The sequence below is a fragment of the Morus notabilis genome, unplaced genomic scaffold, assembly GCF_000414095.1.
Source record: "Morus notabilis unplaced genomic scaffold, ASM41409v2 Scaffold277, whole genome shotgun sequence".
In the NCBI taxonomy this organism is placed as follows: Eukaryota; Viridiplantae; Streptophyta; class Magnoliopsida; order Rosales; family Moraceae; genus Morus; species Morus notabilis.
Genome location: NW_010363731.1, coordinates 276,432 through 290,851, shown reverse-complemented (window position 1 = coordinate 290,851; position 14,420 = coordinate 276,432). Strand labels below are relative to the sequence as shown.

Here is a 14,420-nt window from a genome sequence, read left to right as displayed (position 1 = left end):
AATAAATAACCTGGCCTGCTTTTGCTTTTGAAGTACAACGTCCAGACTCCAGATTTGAGCAAATGCCTTTCTTATGGTGTTGCAAGCTCATGGCTCTGTTATTTATTTGCAAATCATATAAAAGCTTTGCAACCAGTTCTTGTGTCCAGCCTATTCACTTTCTTTTCCTCATAAGAAACCTCATCTTTTCTAAAACCTTTATAAAATTCATAGACCTCATGCTCACTAGATACTACTTTCTCCAACAAATCATCATTATCACCTTCTCTATTGATGAATTCAATGTCATCTATAAGAAAGCATATAAAACTTCAAACATTTTTTTTTTTTTTCATTCTAATATATCAAAAAATTTTTTCAAGGAAATTGATACTTCATTAAATGGCACAAGGCCAGCACAAGAAGCAAAAGAACTAAAGCCATTTAGCAACACAACCAGAAAAAGAAAGCAAGCCCAGAAAAGGCCGAATACAATGTACATATTGAGATTCTTTTTCTAATATATATGTATATATAACACAAGAATCATTACCCAGCTCCTCAAAATTATTTAAAAGAAATATCATAAAAAATTAAGACCTTAACAAAACTTTCAATAGATATGAATTCCCTTTTCAATTTCAATTTTGCTAGGTGTTAGTTATTGATCTCTTGGAGTTTCCCCTTCAACTTTTCAATGGTAAATTGAAAGATATTAGCTGCTTGATTGTGTAGACTCCAAATAGATGATAGAAAGCATTTTTTTCCTCTGTCGATGGAAAAGCGAGGGACGCTCACAAAGCTAATTGCGTAATAGTACTTTAGAAATAAAAATGATAATTTAAAGTCAATTGATTAAAAAAGAAAATTGGGTACAATAATTATGGTAGTTTTAACTCAACAATCACTGCAATATCCATTAGGAAAGAAAAGATAAGTGTAAATGCTGACATAGACAAAGTGTCTAGATAATACATTTTTATTAGACGAGTGTATCACATAAATAAAATAACGTGATACATTCAGTCTACTGAATAATTCCTCATCTACTTCTATGATATTTAACACAATATTAAAATGTAGACACTATTTGGTTCAATATTTTGAACTGTGATCATTAGAACTAAGGTGATTCGAACTTAAAAGTTTGAACTGTAGTGATTTAAAATGGTGTTTAGATAAATGAATAATTTGTAATTTAAATTGAGAATAAAATTTAAATTGTGTTTACATAGAGTTAAAAACTGTTATTAGAATTTTGCACCATATATTTTGAAACTTTATTGTAAATGACAAATTTTAATACGCAATATATATAAATTTGTTCCTCTCTTTGTTGCGGACACACAGGGAAAAAAAATATCTCAATAGGAGTTAAAAAGAAAAAAAAAGTTATGACATATTTTAATTTGAAGTTAAAGCGAAAAAAGACAACACTTTCCATTGTAGAAAGGTTTGAAATGTTAGAATTTAGGGAGGCTGTCCAACCAATCATGAGCATACGAATATTCTAAACCAACCTGACAAAAATTCGTAATTGGTTGTTTGATTAGAGGGTTTGAATCCAAAAAACAGTTTAAACCCTTGTTTGGTTACATGATAGTTTGGACTTGAACTTGGGTTCCCCACCCACCCACCCACCAACCACACACACAGTTCTGATAGTTCTAACCCGTGCACCCCAAAGTTCCCACCAACCTTGAAACCCGTAGTTCTTAAAAACCCTGTTATCAAACACTGGTTCAAACTTTATTCCCTATTTAAATCTTACACTACCAAAAGACAGCTCAAACCACATTAAAAAAATCTTTAAAAAAAGAATAAACACTTGATCTAAATGCTTCCCCCCTCTGTACACATTAAAAATGAACTCTTGATCTCATACCCTTTGAGATCTTATCTTCACTTTCCTTAAACTAGTTTCTTGTTTCCACCAATCTTTTTCTGTTCAAAACGTTCCACAGGGCGAGACAGTAAACCGAAACATCATTAAAATTTGAATGTCATGTCAGGGCCTTTGCCCATGAACAACTTGTCCACATTTCACCAAAGGAAAAGAAAAGGTTCAGAGAGATCCCATATGTCGCCTTATTAACAAAAATCCAACAAGAATGTCATGCAACTAACTTGAGAAAATAAGCAAATCTTCATATGAAGTAGAGATCATCCAAGAGCAATGCAAACATTAGAGAGGGCCTGGGAAACATCCATTCTCCCTCTGCTCATTCCACTTCTCAACCTGCGAAAACAAGTTCAAAAGAAAAAGGGTTAATATATGAACTAGTTTGCTTTCATAAGCATAGCGAGACTACAACTTTTTTCTTTGATCATCAAAATAAGAACACTTTTCTAGCCACGGGAACACAATAAGCTAAATTACTCACCCATTCACCAGGACAGAGAGAACGGTAATATCTTGCGAATTTCTCACATTCACCAGACTCTTCACCCTTTGCTGCCAAGCACCTATATTGGGAATAGACATTACAACAGGTGAAAAAGAAAATCCTCGATATTAAGTTTTAATACCCACAAAGAAGAATTTTCCCAACTGATAAAAAGTACCTGTGGAATTCAATGTAACGAGTGAAACAGTGTCTAGTTTGATTTGTAGTGGGGAAACGAAAATCAGCAGGTGCTGTTTTGAGCGCAATCTGCAAGCAATGGAAGAATGAGTATATTTAATGACAACATATTGTAGCAATTGAGAACATACCGCCAACTTGAATCGTAATTCTAACGCAATTTATCCCATTCCCCAACACCAACATGGAATTCTCCAAAACCAACTTTAGAAACATTGTTTGAGGGATTTGGAAAAGATCTGACTAGCAGTTCACTCAAAAGAGGTCTACTGATGAAAACTCATGATAGGCTAAGGTTTTCATTACTTCCTTTCAATTTCTTAAGGAAGTAAAGACGAACAGATCTCACAATTTCAGACTAATCAAAAGGTGATAAAAATTTCTCAAAGGTGTTGCTGATGGAGCATGTATGTTCCCTAAACTAAAAATGAAAAATGTTTATGCAGCTCAAGAGCAACAGACAATCTTAGAATTCCACAATGACCAATACTAGTAACGCAAAACACAATGGAACTTTAAGCACCTGCCACTATAAATTCTCTTCAGAATCAAAGTACCGAATGAACGTTAGATAACTTAGATCCTTGCCCAAACGCCAAACACACAGCGGATGTCATTGTAAACAAAGTACTATTCCAATATAACAACAACAATTTACTGATTCAAACTTATAGGATATTTGGTTAAATTGTTACCCAAACAACCCCCAATGGAAAACATAATAAGATAATTGCAGTTATCAGCAAGTTTCAAACTGAAGCAAATACACTAAAATATCTAGAATTCCCAGAAAACCACCAATTCAGATTCTTTTCATACAAAGTTCAAAGAAGTGAAAAAGGCCCCTGATAACAAATCCAGTGAGAAAACCCTGTTAAGAAAAAGAACAAGGGAAATATCTCATAATTGTATCTGCATTACAAAGACAACGCACTTCATAGCCAAATATATATAAACGCAAGAATAAATGGGCAAATACCCATGACATTAAACCTAATCTCAGCTAAATTAAAACTCAACGGCTCAACAAAAATTCGTGAAATTTAAATTTATTTCAACCAAAAACACTAAATTCGGTTTTAAAATGAATCTGTTAAAATATATTCATTAACAAAATTAATCCTCTCACGGCACAAAATTACCCAAAAATAACCCACCAAAATTTCATTGGGCCAATTAACGGCGCTTAAATCAAACGGTTTCAAACTAATCCAATCAGAAAAACAACGCATAAATCAATGCAAATCGCAATCGCCTGGTCGTCAAATTACTATTAGACAATAGGAAAAATTGACGATAACAGGAATCAGAAGTTTCTTTTCCTTTTTTTTTTTTTGGCGAAAATGAAAACGCTGAAATTGATGAAACTAGGGATTTTATTTCTCAGAAAAGAATTGCGATTCTGAAACTTTCATTTCCTAGGGTTTCTCAGAAATCAAAGAGAAGAAATAACACATTAAGAGAGAAAATGTGTAGAGACATACCTCGGCCATGACTGATCGGATCAAAGAAAGACAATAACTCGGGAGTTTTCCACAATTCGGAAAAACAGAGGTCTTAGGAAAGCAGCCAAAAGAGAAAAGATGGAAAAATAAAAAATAAGAAAAATCCAATTCTATTATAAAGGAGACCGTTGGATCTTAGGTTCCTTTGGTGACCAAGGCCCACTTTGTAGTATTAGTTTTAAGAACGTGTACAATGAGAAATTTATTTATTAAACTATTTAAATATTTTTGAATTTATTTTAAAAATAAGTTTTTCCTTTTGTAAATTTTAGTTGAAACAATATTCGCTTCTAACTTTAAACATTTATAGTGGAAAAGATTTATATAATTATAAATTAAACCAAAAACGATTTAGTATAAAAAAAATAGTGTAAGGATAATTTTAATATGATAGGAATTATGTAGAAAATAATTAAGGATACATTTGAAGAAACAAAAATTTAAATAGAAACACATCTAAAAGAAATTAAGAATAAAGTGAAAAAAATATAATTTAAAAACCCACAAGTAAAAAATAAAAATGTAAAAAAAACAATAAGAGATTTTAAAAAATAAGAAAACAAAACATATAAAACTAAAAAAATAAAGATACAAAAGGTAAGGAAGAAGGGGAAAAAAAAAGGTACAAGAGGAGTTGTCATAGGAGAGCATTGGCTCTTTTTAAGTATAGAGATGACAAAGTGAAGTCGTCAAAAGTTGGGGTCAATTTTTAATTTGTTAAGGAGGCATTTAGTATGCAATAATCTTAAAGATGAGAATGAGAATCTGTAATATTATTATGTTTGGTATAAGAGTTATCTCTCTACTCTTACAATTTTTTCTTTTTTGCTAAAAAGGATCGATAGTGTCTTTACGCAATCGCTCAATGCCTATAACATGAATTTATTGAGATTACAGGTAAAACGACAAGGAAATCCGACTCATGATTTCGTCTACTAACATCTATAGAACCAAAATCACAGCAGGCCCAAATCATATTCGGCAGGTCCACTGAAAGGTATGATTGCAGCCTCATTGTAGATAAAGGGAATCAATCTCTAGATGATGAGAGAGGGAGCCATAGTAGGTCATCCTCTTACTGTCATACCACCACCACCACCGGTGGTACTTTGCCCTTACAATTTAAATTTGCCAAAACTCACTCCTCAGCTTATCTGAAATTGTAATTTTGATACTTCCATCAACGAAACATAACGGTTTAATCATATGTGAGTCATATAATGAGTTGGTAAGATGCAATATAGGAGGGTGACGACGATGTGGGGATTAAAAATAAATAAGGAGGCGATGCCAAAAGTTAGCGTGAGGAACAATTTGCAATTTTCTTATTCTTTTAAATTTTATGTTTACAATGTTTTGGTTTTACTATATTATCCTCTATAGTTGCGTGAACCACTTGTTAAAAAAAAAAAAATGCTTCAATGGCGCAAGTATTAAATTGCAACTTACTATAAGTTCATGTGGAGTTTCTTTTATAGGACAATAAATCAGATCAAAATCACATCAGACTGAAAAAGTATGTACAATAGACAATTTTCAATGCAAATTTGATGGTTGAAAATAGAAAACTACCGATAGTTTATTTTTTTGATTCTGCCAGAAAAGTTTTCAAGTTCATGAAGGAGTTTTGTATCATTTTTAGTTGTAAGAGAAAAAAAAAGACCACTTTTATTTTTCGAGACCAAATTGAAGTTAATCCGAAAGTTAGCAGGAGAAAAATAAAATGCAAAACAATTTGAGGGAAGGAAAAACAAAATTGTTGAGAGTTTTTGCTATATAATATTTGATGTTGATTTTTCAGAAGTGCACGAATCATTTCAAGTAATACATAGAGAATAGGATATTGTTCCCTCAAAGACTAATTTGACAATTACTAAAATTATAATACTCTTAATTTATTTAGACAATAATGCTTAAAAGGGAATAATTGCAGTAAATAAAAAAATGAAAATTAAAGAAAATAAATGCAAAATATAAATTAAACGAAAATTCAATGACAAAAGAAGCACTAGAACACACAAGTTCACTAGGACAATTCATATTTGATTTCAACTACTAACTAATATCTCTATTATACATGCATTAGAAATAGAATCCCTAATTTGTTCAATATTCATTCTGAAGATGCTATTAATATTTCTAACATGCTCATTATCGCTCGATGTGAATTCCACAATCCTAAAAATCCATTACGCTTTATGATTCTCTTTATTGATGAAGGAAAACATACCACCGGGTACATGTACCGAAGCGTCTACAATGGTTCCGACTTAGATCTCTAATTCGATTCCGGTACAAGATTCGCCACAGGATAGCCTCACGATACTCTAGTCACGAAAATGATCTTCATGCTCCAAGTCACGATCCTCCATGATCAAGATTATCACCACATCCTTGATTGCTCACGGTGTGTGGTTATTACAAAGGCAGAGCCCAAACAACCACAATAAATCCACAACTCAAGAACCTATAGAAGACTAGGAGAGAGAGAGAGAGAGAGAGAGAGAGAGAGAGAGAGAGAGAGAGAGAGAGAGAGAGAGAGAGAGAGAGAGAGAGAGAGAGAGAGAGAGAGAGAGAGAGAGAGAGAGAGAGAGAGAGAGAGAGAGAGAGAGAGAGAGAGAGAGAGAGAGAGAGAGAGAGAGAAAACTGATAGAGTTTCGACGTATTTTTGTAACGCTCGTTCTTCTTATATTTGTGCCTTGCGATCTAGCTATTTATAGCCACATCTATCATAAAGGGAGCAAGCACAAAATATGGAAAGTATCTCTCTTATTATTTGTCCGATAATAAGTTATCTGATTACTCAATCTGTCAAGATATTAAAATCCAAGCGTTGACTTTTGAACTATGCACCATTATGGGCGCCTCAAAGTCTAACAATTCACACAAATCATGTTACTCGCTAGCTATCGCATGCACCTTATGGTTCCTTTTATGAGAAACTATTCTTAAATATCTCCTTGAGCATCAATCTTGGTCTTCCACACAATTCAAATATTGATAAGGTATTCGAAAGCATTAAGACAAGTAAAAGAAACAACAATCATGAATGTTAGACTCTTAGTGAACTACGTCATTGAAAGATAATAAAACTAGATTCAAATATTCATCATCTTGACTACACTTGTAGTCCTGGCAGAGAAAACTTAGGGGTTGTTTTTTTAGAGTGTAACTTGAGTGTAGTTTTTGAGTTGAATTTGAGTTATAACTTGAGTTGAAATTGTAATTTGAATAAAGTTGAGTAAAGTTGAATAAAGTTAAAACTTAAAAGAACGTGAACTTGAATAAAGTTAGAACTTGAGTTGTCTTTTTTTGAGTTTTTTGGACAAAAGAACATGTCCTTAGTTTATGAAAATAATATTCAACATCAATTGCAAACTAGCATAAAGAGAGAAAGAGATTAAGAAAGTCTAAGAATCTTGAACGGGATGATCGCGCTTCAATTCTCTGTCAATATCCTCTTCAAATGTGTGCAAACGGTTCTCCAAAAGTCTCCAAGAATGCCTCCTAGTTGTCCTTCTATCTTTCTCTCTCGTGTGTCTCAAAACTAGGGTAAAAGTTGCATATTTCAAAAAATTTGTGTTCCTGAAATCGCATCAACGTCTTGGTTGTAATTTTCTAGTGCCATGGCTCTACATCATTGCTTCTAGGGCCGTGGCTCAAATTTTCTAGTGCCATGGCCATGGATTGCCGCTTCTAGAGCTGCAACTCAAATTTTGCAGCTCAAATTTTCCAAAGCCATGGCCTTGGACTCTCTTGATTTTTGTATTTTTTCACTTCTAGCGCCTCAACTTAACTTTTTCAGAGCCGCGGCTTTGGCCATATAAAATTAGTCTCATTTCTTCACTTTTGAGCTCTATTTTCCATTCACTCTTACGAAAAATAAACCTAAATTACTGACTGAAATTACTCAAACAGAAGATGAATGAACAAAAACCGTCTATTTCTAATATAATTAAAACTAAACTAAACAACTAAAAACAAAACAAACTAAAAACAAAGCAAAATAAAATAAAAATATGAAGAACTTAGCCAATTCTAATACAAAAGATGTGACAAAATAACTCTATTTCAAAGAATTCTCAATTGTCCTTGTATTTCGATGTTTTAAACTTGGAAGCTTCTCTACGGTAAATATTAAATATAGTCAAAAATCAATAGAAAGTTTGCAAAACTGACAGACTTGAAAATTGAAAGTATTTAAACCTCATCTTTTTAAGGTCTTTTCTTCATCCAATAAAATAAGAAAAAATAAGGCAAATATCCATTGAAGTATATAGTTCTGAATTTTTACCCCTTATTATTTCTTAATATCATTTTTAGTTAAATAACTATATTAATTAAAAAGATATTAATTAAGAGTAAAAAGTAAAAATCAATCTTCATAAACTCTAAGGGTGTTCACCAATTTTCTCATAAAATAACCACCATTTTTTCATGGATAAATGGTAACATTTTGCAAAACTTCCGCCAACACTGAATTGGAAAATTGAAAATATGTTAGACCTCATATCAATACTCCCACCAAATTTTAGTCATGTTGTCATCTCAATTTGTTGAAGAACGACTTGAATGTGTTGTTTTTATAAGTGTGATTCTTGTAAATAAGGACTTCTTAACATATTCAAGAGCAAATGGTAATGGTGGAAACTTTGGATGCTCCTCATATAAATCGTGTTACAACTATTTGCTTGTTGTTTCTTGTTTTTTGAAATAAGATGGCAGCATCATGGAAAATGAGGGACTTCGACAACTCAAATTTTTTCTTTCGTCACCATTATTTTTTCTTTTCATTTCTAATCACAAAATTTTGAAACTTTTTTCCTCTTAGTTGTTTCATTTATGTTATTATTGCACATACTTCTTATTCCATATTCTTACTTGTCATTATGAGAAAGGTAAAAGGGTAAAAGATTAGGGAAGAAAAGAGTAATGACAGGTCAACCATCTTTAAAATTATTTGGTTAAGAATAATTCTGAAAGTTCAACGAGATTTATCACTATCAACTCATGATAAGAATAAATCCCCATCAAGCAAATGATTTTTTTAAAAATATTATATAACCCGATAAGAATATATCCCCACACTCTCATAGAGAGTGAAACCCACTTTGTGAGTAGAGATGCAAGAATGGGCCCCACAAATTTTGTGGGCCAGGCCGGACTGGCCGACCCGTATAAAAATTACCTCGGCCCAGCTCATACCACGGGCCAATTTTACGTGGGTCAGGTTGGGTCGTGCCGTGGGCCAGGATGGGCCGTGCCATGGGCCTTAAATGGGCTGGCTCATTCAAGACCCATCTTGGCTCATCATGGGTTTAGATGGACTAGCTCATTTAAGCATGTAATTTTTAATTTTTTAATTTTAATTTAAATTTTTAAATTTTTAAATAAGTTAAAAAATATAAAAGTTTGAATAGTCAATGGAAATATGAAAATGAATATTTTATTTACGATTGCCTTATTAAATAAAAACATTTCTAAGAAAAACCCAGTGGGACAAAACCTTAGTAAGGAAAAAAGAGTACAATTAGGATAATTATACATAAGATGTTTACAAAATTATTAAAAAAAAAGGAAAAAAAACACGAAGATATTATGGGTCTAGATGGGCCGGGCTGGCCCGCCGGCCCGGCCCGGCCTAGCCCATGATTATTCATGGGCCATGCCGGGCCGACCCATGGGCCGATATATGTTGACCCAGCCCAACCTACCAATATTTATGGACTGGGCCGTGCCTTGAACAGTGACGGGCCGTGTCGGCCCGGCCCGTCACTGTATCAAGATGGGCCTGGGCCAACCCATGGGCTCCGGCCCATTGTTACATATCAACTTGTGAGACCCACTTGTAGGGCCCACCTTTTGTAAAAAAGTGGGGATTTAATTACATTGGAACAAATAAGATTACTCTTTTGCTAATATCCAAAACTGCTAATAACTTAACACTAATATGTCAATAGAAAAGGCTGTCACTTTGTTTATCCCTTGGGGACACTTCAAGAATCACACTCTCAGTGATTGCTGGATTGAACTATCCAATGCAATAATAAAGTGACACTACCAGAATGGTTCCCAAAAAGAAATTCTCAGTGGACTTTTCAGTGCCCTTTGCAGTCAAGCTTTCCTTTCTACTAGGCACTAGCCAATTACCTAGATTTACACACATCAGTTATCACCAAGAAATGGTTTATGGACTTAGTGCCTCATGAAGCATTAGGTCTAAGGTCCCATTTAGTGCTATCAATTCCTTGGGGCCGCACCTGCTGGCCAAAGACCCGAGATTTACCCAATCCATGTGGAGGGGCGTTTTGCATGGATCCTATGGATTAGTCAGGGCAAAGTCTCGGACACCATGGTTATCCAAAAAATAATAATAATGAACATTCTTCTAAGAAACAATTGAAAATCCTACAAGGGTAGGCTACAGAGATCTGTCCTGGTGTTATACTTTATCGCGAGGACACAACTATACCTGCGCATTTTAAAAGCCGCAAAGCTGCAAAAAAAAAAAAAAAAAAAAAAAAAAAAAAAAAAAAAAAACACTTTAAAAGTTTACAAAGGCAAGTTGCACAATATTCACCATTGAGCATGTTCAGCAGAGCCAGCATCACCGCCACTCATAGAGGCAGAAGCTCCCGCACTTCCAGGGATAGCACCATCCGTGACTGCAGGGATAGCTGCACCTCCATTTGTAGGGACATCAGAAACCATGCTGGAAGGAACGGCAGCAACCCCACTGGAAGGAACAGTGGAAATCTCAGTTGGAGGGAAAGCTACAACAGGAGCAGCCATGAGTCCGCTGCTTCCAATCATTCCCTCTCCTGCTGGCCAACCACCCATCTGAACATGTGGCCTACCATAACTATCAACATATGCAACATTGCCTAGCATAGGGGGTCGATACGAAAAATCTGGATTCATGTAACTGCCAATGTATGGACTCGGTGCTGTATGCATTGGAAAAATGATTAGAATAGAATCGTCTTAAGAAAATTTTAGGATCACAGCAGCTCGTTAGAGAAAATTGAGATAAATTACCATGTGCTTTCTTCTCTGCATTAAAGACGTCAACCTTTAACTTCTCTACTTCCCCTGACATTGCAATCAGTTTCTTTTCCATTGCTTGTAGTTCCTCAACTTGCTCTATGTTTAAACCCTTTTCATACTCAAACGTAGTGCTACGTAAACAAAAACATATTTAAGAATTAGAATAAGTGAACGGAAAATGAAATTTTCTCAATATAAGATGAAGTGTAATTGAGTTCTGGTCATGCAAGAAACATGCAAGTTGCAGCTAACACTAAAAATCATTGCATCAGATATGTGTTATGAGTTCTTTGGTTAAAACATGAATTACCATAAAAGCAGGCTTAAACAAGTTTATTATCATATAATTTGTGGATGCAGACGACACTCCTCCAATGTTGTTTACCAACTAAGGATATCCCAATATTATGGCAATATCAGGGCAATATCTACTGCTGATATTCAGGCACTACCATTTGTAGCATTATTCTCAATTAAGGTGGCAGAACAAAGGAATATGAATTAAAAATAAAAAAATAAAAAAATAAAAATTTGACAGCTCTATTCTATTTTGGATTCATAACTGGCTCAGCATCATATTCGATGATCCTCGGAAAAATTGGACTCAGGGCACTATGATATTAATCTTGCAAGACAATGAAACATAAAGAAGTTTTTGCCTCAAAATTGAATTAGATTAATCTCAGCTACCCAGAAGTCAAAAGTGTCAAGGGTGCAATAATTAAATGGCAAGGAAGCTACATGCTTTATATGCAAGGCTACTAGGAATCTCATGGAATTTAACAGCTTGCATGACTCACCGCAACCTCTGGTGTTCTTTTCTCAAACTTTCAACTTCAGCAAGCAAGTCCGGTATGCTCTTAACATCTGCACGGGCCTTCTGCAGTTCCTTAGTTACCTCTTGAATTCGAACAGTCAGCTCCCGTCGGGCAGCAACCAAGCTCTGTGCATCCTTCCGTGCCTGTTGTAAGTCCTTCTTCACAGCCTCTCCAGCTCTAATGTCAGCCTCTGCTCTTGCAATCTTATCGACCAAAACCCGGATTTGAACATCACTCTCAGCCTGGCTACTTTTCATGTGCGCTTTGAGTCTTTGTACTTCCTACTGAGCAACCACAAGCTCTTCCCGCAGAACCACATGTGTGGCTGCCAATCTTTGGTTGTCCCCTACGAGTGTTTTTATCTCCGCAGCCTGGGCAGCAATCTTAGTTTCTAGTAATTCGGGATGATGAATTATCTCTAACGGGCGGTGGCCAACAACAAGAGGGCTCGATCCAGGAACTGTACCATGACGCACCGTCCCTCGAGCTCGGACAAGATGTCCCTCCAAAGTTGTTGGAATTCTCCTTCTTGCCGCCATCTATCTGAAAACATACTCAGGCCCTGACTAGCATTAGGCAAGAATCAACAATATGTCGTTGAGATAATTACCAATATAAGACAGCAACTTGTCCCGGATAATATTACTTTGAATTCGGAAACTTGATATAAAGTATAAACCAAATTTAACTTGTTTTCATTATTCAAAAAATGAACCTAATAGTTATATGGAACCCAATTGACATAAAATGAAGAATGCAGACACTCGATTGTATAAAATTGCTGATTTTTTTGATATTTCTTTCATGAGGCATACTGGTTATACATTGTACTTTTGTTGAATACCCATTGCATAAAAACCCAATAGTGAAAAGAAATTGGAATTCCTTAAAATTTACAACTTTTGAATCAAAATTCGAAATATTACAACCATTAAGAAAAATCCCAATAAAGCAATTCGTATAAAGACACAAATTTACAAACAGATGAAAGGAAACGCGCTAAAGAATCTAAAAATTTTCATTTACAGAACCGTACAAAAACCAAAAGAAACGAATTTGAGAGCATAACCAAAATTAATTCAGAGAAAAAGAATTTTTCATTTCAATGATTAACCAAAAAAAAAAAAAAAAGAGAAAGAAAAACAGAAAAGGAATTGATAGAGGACTTACGAAAGGTTTCGGGGTCAATTTTTCTCGCTATGGAGTCGAGCCCACTGGAAGATTGTCCGTGGCTGCGCAGGCCGATTCTACATAAGGAATTGAAAGAGAGAGAGATAGAAGAAAGAAGATTGCCTGTGCCCAAAACTGTCCATCAAAGTACAGGTAAAATATTGGATTCTTTGTGTTTGGTTCTCTTCTTCTTCTTCTTCTTTCTTCTTCTTTCTTCTTCTTCTTCCTTTCCAATTATTTCACGAGGTCCTTTGCTTATGGAGAGCACCCTATGAGTTAGAAGAGATTTTTTTTAAGGATTAATTACAAAATAACGTGACGTTTAGTTGAAGAATTTAAATTATGTGATTCGAATTATTTTTAATTTATGTGTATTTTTTATGAGAAAAAATACTGTAACAAATTACGAATCATGATTCAAATCAGAGAATAAATTTCTCTACCAAACGGCTTGTAACACTTTGTTGTTAATTTTTAAAACGCAATATATATTCTCTTAAATAATAAAATATTAATAAAAAATCTCATCGTTAAGTTTTTTAATAAAAATTGATATTTAATGTATTATTTTAAAATATTCTAGTATTTTTATGGTTTAAAATTTAGTTTAAATTTAAAACTATTTAAATTTAAACTTTTAATTATTATACAGTTATTATTAATTGAATATAAATTAAAAATTTTATGAATCTTTTTTGGTGGAATAAAAACATTTATGATGTATTTTTTTAATATTTAAAATAGTTTAAATTCAAATTAAATTTTAAATAATAAAATTACTAAAATATCCTCAAATTAAACGTCAATTTCAGTTAAAAACCTAACGGATGAGTCTTTTCAGTTAACATTTCATTATTAAGGGGGAATAGATGTTACATTTTAAAGATCAGAAGGTAAAGTGTTACAATGAGTATAATTTAGAGAGAATTTTTGTAATTAATCCTTTTTTTTAAGGGTGAACATTTTCTTTTCTTCCAAGCGGACCATTTGACATGTAGCGAGAAGTAGGACCCACAATGTAATTTTATCTCTTATTTTGGTTAATTAATAATTTCAAACAATTTCAATTTTTACACCAAGAAATATTTGTTGTCTTACTTTGTCCTTTAAACTTTTAAATGTCACACTGCTGTCACTTGAGCTTTATAATCATGACACGGTTGGTCATTCTTGACAAAATTGTTGAAAAGTAGACGAAATAAACATGTGAGGTGCACGTCATGTGACTGGAGCTGTCAAAAAAGCCATTGATCATGCCCTTGTTCTAAATTATCTGATTTAGAACAAGAAATTTTAGTATGCTCTTATTCTTCCCT

At 33.8% G+C, this 14,420-nt stretch overlaps 2 protein-coding genes across 2 annotated transcripts; both read right to left on the bottom strand.

Moving 5' to 3' along the window:
* Positions 1-1,948: 1,948 nt before the first annotated feature.
* LOC21405785 (cytochrome c oxidase subunit 6b-2) lies at positions 1,949-4,196 on the bottom strand. The gene is made up of 4 exons (XM_024169938.1): positions 4,049-4,196; positions 2,545-2,633; positions 2,364-2,445; positions 1,949-2,218 (listed from the first exon to the last, which is right to left on the bottom strand). Exons 1-4 carry the CDS (start codon positions 4,055-4,057, stop codon positions 2,165-2,167), a joined length of 234 nt encoding a protein of 77 aa, XP_024025706.1. The 5' UTR covers positions 4,058-4,196; the 3' UTR covers positions 1,949-2,164.
* Positions 4,197-10,596: 6,400 nt separating this feature from the next.
* LOC21405784 (protein FLX-like 4) lies at positions 10,597-13,361 on the bottom strand. The gene is given in 4 exon segments (XM_024169941.1): positions 10,597-11,016; positions 11,108-11,247; positions 11,917-12,500; positions 13,105-13,361. Coding segments are annotated over 3 exon segments (1,068 nt in total). The 5' UTR covers positions 12,474-12,500; positions 13,105-13,361; the 3' UTR covers positions 10,597-10,645.
* Positions 13,362-14,420: the final 1,059 nt, after the last annotated feature.

What these genes read in the sequence shown, in the direction of transcription:
- LOC21405785 (XM_024169938.1), bottom strand. An exon ending in CGTTACATTGAATTCCACAG is followed by an intron (nt 2,446 to 2,544) that starts GTACTTTTTATC and finishes TTCCCAATATAG; the next exon opens with GTGCTTGGCAGCAAAGGGTG. An exon ending in CTCTCTGTCCTGGTGAATGG is followed by an intron (nt 2,219 to 2,363) that starts GTGAGTAATTTA and finishes TTGTTTTCGCAG; the next exon opens with GTTGAGAAGTGGAATGAGCA.